Source organism: Berghia stephanieae, chromosome 7 (assembly GCF_034508935.2).
Source record: "Berghia stephanieae isolate SIO BIC M18660-M18661 chromosome 7, UCSD_Bste_1.3, whole genome shotgun sequence".
Taxonomy (NCBI): domain Eukaryota; kingdom Metazoa; phylum Mollusca; class Gastropoda; order Nudibranchia; family Aeolidiidae; genus Berghia; species Berghia stephanieae.
Window position 1 is genome coordinate 55,606,237 of NC_088366.1, and position 3,354 is coordinate 55,609,590.

Here is a 3,354-nt window from a genome sequence, read left to right on the forward strand (position 1 = left end):
ATTCACTGCTGGGTGGACAGAGGGGGGGTCAGAATAAAATCTTGACTGCACCCGGGATTGATCTCAGGCCCTTTGCGTGTGAAGCGAGTGTTCTACCAATTGTGTTATCGGGACCCCCATTATCAGCATCTATGACTAAGTTTATCACTTCCATAATTTTTACTCTGTTTAAAATCTTACAGGTCTTCACCTACAAAAAGGCCCTTGATGATTGTTGGCCTCTCTATATTGCTTGGGCAGGTGAGTGTTTTTATTTTGTTTAACACAAGTCGGGGGGGGGGGGGGGGGGGGGGGGTGTCAGAAGAGACAAAACTCGAATTTACCCAGGATCGATCTCAGTCCTTGTCATGAAAAGATTTGTACAGAATTGAAATAATATCCTAGGATATTGTGATAGAGGACATTTTGTTTTCATGAAAAGATTTGTACAAGAATTGAAATATTATCCTAGGATATTGTGATAGAGGACATTTTGTTGTCATGAAAAGATTTGTACAAGAATTGAAATATTATCCTAGGATATTGTGATAGAGGACATTTTGTTTTCATGAAAAGATTTGTACAAGAATTGAAATATTATCCTAGGATATTGTGATAGAGGACATTTTGTTGTCATGAAAAGATTTGTACAAGAATTGAAATATTATCCTAGGATATTGTGATAGAGGACATTTTGTTTTCATGAAAAGATTTGTACAAGAATTGAAATATTATCCTAGGATATTGTGATAGAGGACATTTTGTTGTCATGAAAAGATTTGTACAAGAATTGAAATATTATCCTAGGATATTGTGATAGAGGACATTTTGTTGTCATGAAAAGATTTGTACAAGAATTGAAATATTATCCTAGGATATTGTGATAGAGGACATTTTGTTGTCATGAAAAGATTTGTACAAGAATTGAAATATTATCCTAGGATATTGTGATAGAGGACATTTTGTTTTCATGAAAAGATTTGTACAAGAATTGAAATATTATTCTAGGATATTGTGATAGAGGACATTTTGTTTTCATGAAAAGATTTGTACAGAATTGAAATATTATTCTAGGATATTGTGATAGAGGACATTTTGTTTTCATGAAAAGATTTGTACAAGAATTGAAATATTATCCTAGGATATTGTGATAGAGGACATTTTGTTTTCATGAAAAGATTTGTACAGAATTGAAATATTATTCTAGGATATTGTGATAGAGGACATTTTGTTTTCATGAAAAGATTTGTACAGAATTGAAATATTATTCTAGGATATTGTGATAGAGGACATTTTGTTTTCATGAAAAGATTTGTACAGAATTGAAATATTATTCTAGGATATTGTGATAGAGGACATTTTGTTTTCATGAAAAGATTTGTACAAGAATTGAAATATTATTCTAGGATATTGTGATAGAGGACATTTTGTTTTCATGAAAAGATTTGTACAAGAATTGAAATATTATTCTAGGATATTGTGATAGAGGACATTTTGTTTTCATGAAAAGATTTGGACAGAATTGAAATATTATTCTAGGATATTGTGATAGAGAACATTTTGTTTTCATGAACATATCTGTAGAGAATTGAATAAAAGTCTTGTGTAAGTTTTATTAAATTGAAATATTTTTTTTTAAAAGCCATCTCAAATTAACACTGAGAAATTAGAGGGAGCAGGCACTGGTGTAAGATAAAGATCTGGAAAAGTATGCATAAAACAGTGCTAAACAAAGCAAGAAAGAAAAATACAAGGAACCCCCCCCCCCCCCCCCCCCCCCCCCCCCCCCCCCCCCCAAATATCAGTCGTCCTAATCATAATATATATATATATATAACTGAATCAGGTAAATCTTTGGAATGATTTGATTATAAACATAGAGTTCAATAAAACCGCAGATAGTCTTGTTTAGTTTGACACACACTGTGTTGACAGTTTCCAACATTCTTCGTCATGAAGTTCTGGATGGGGTTCCTGACCTCCCATAGTGGGCAAGGAGGCACTTACTATGTCTTCTAGCCTCCTTTATCTGTTTTCCAACATGCTTTCTACCTTTGTCTTGGGGTGAGATTACTTGGTTTTGTTCTGGCCCTGGCCGGGATACCCTAGCTGGGATTGAAACAGTCAAATGTATAGTTAGTTTTGGGAGAAGATATTTTGTTGTCTTGAAAATCATCTCTCTGTGATGCATTGTATTATGTTTTGTTTACATATATATGATTTATAAACATTTGAGTGTATTCCTCTTTGTGGAGACCTGTGCTTGTATCAGGATGAGACATTTAGATGATCTCAAACTAAGTACTTTGATAGTGTGCTCTTGGAATCTACATTTGCTCCCTATTTGAACCAATTCGACTTTGTCTCACCTTTTCTTTTGTGCTTTAATCGTAATACTATCACGTTTTACTCACCTATTTTCTTCCTTTTTACTGCCGCTGATATGACCTTAAAGTGTTGCAAGGGCCGTAAAGCCCTTTTAAAAAAAAACAAACAAACAATAGTCATGAAGTTCATTTTTCATTTCAGCTTTTGGTCTTCTTGCTTTCCTCTGCTTTTTACGAGCTGGATGGAGTGCCAGAATTCAGACGAGTTATCTTCTCGGAGAGATCAACTGAACACTTGGAGTAACAATGTTGCTGCTGGACCTGGACTTGCAAAGATAATCAAACATTTTCCTCAATATTGTTCATTATGAATTCACAGCTGTATTTTTCTCTTTTGCATGTAATTTGTGAATAATTACTGTTTGGGTAACTAAATAAGTCGATATTTTATTCATTTATTTTAATATTTATTATCATTTGTTTGGAGGACTTTGGTATCAGTATTTTGTACTAAAAATTTATACCTTATACGAAGACCACAGAAAATTTAAATCACTCATCTATTTACTTATACTTAACCCTCTCCTTACCACCCATAGGAAAATCGTCACATTTGTTACGATCTGACCGACAATTTTCTCACTCTAATTTCTCGTGTACATCACAAAATTTAAAGAAATGCTTTGATCACAACTATAAATACTAAACACTGTGTTGTAGAGCTCACTTGTTACTTTTTTGTTTTAGTAAGAAAAGGTTATTTTTGTGCTGGGTGGGTGTGAATTTTCGGGGGAAATTCTAAAAAATAGCTGGTAAGGAGAGAGTTAACACAGAGGCCATAGAAAGTTTAATGCCCCTGCCTTATGGGTAATGTGACCAACTGGACAACCATTCTATCTTCTGTTTGACCCTTGCTGTGGGTTGTATTGACCATCATAACATTGACCATGGTCAGTTCTCCTATCGGTAGACATCAGTCATTCTTTTTAATTCAAGCCAAATAGAAAATGAAAAAAAAAATGCAATATAATTCTGTATTAGTAGACAT

At 33.8% G+C, this 3,354-nt stretch overlaps 1 protein-coding gene across 1 annotated transcript in view; it reads left to right on the forward strand.

Annotated features, from left to right (window-relative positions):
- LOC144977519 (type 1 phosphatidylinositol 4,5-bisphosphate 4-phosphatase-like) overlaps nt 1-3,326 on the forward strand; it is a 15,056-nt gene extending 11,730 nt beyond the window's left edge. Inside the window, exons 7-8 of the mRNA XM_078922822.1 lie at nt 183-240; nt 2,509-3,326. Of these exons, the coding sequence (XP_078778948.1) occupies nt 183-240; nt 2,509-2,597 (147 nt within the window). The 3' untranslated portion in view covers nt 2,598-3,326. The remainder of the gene's footprint in view (nt 1-182; nt 241-2,508) is intronic.
- The last annotated feature ends 28 nt before the right edge of the window (nt 3,327-3,354 follow it).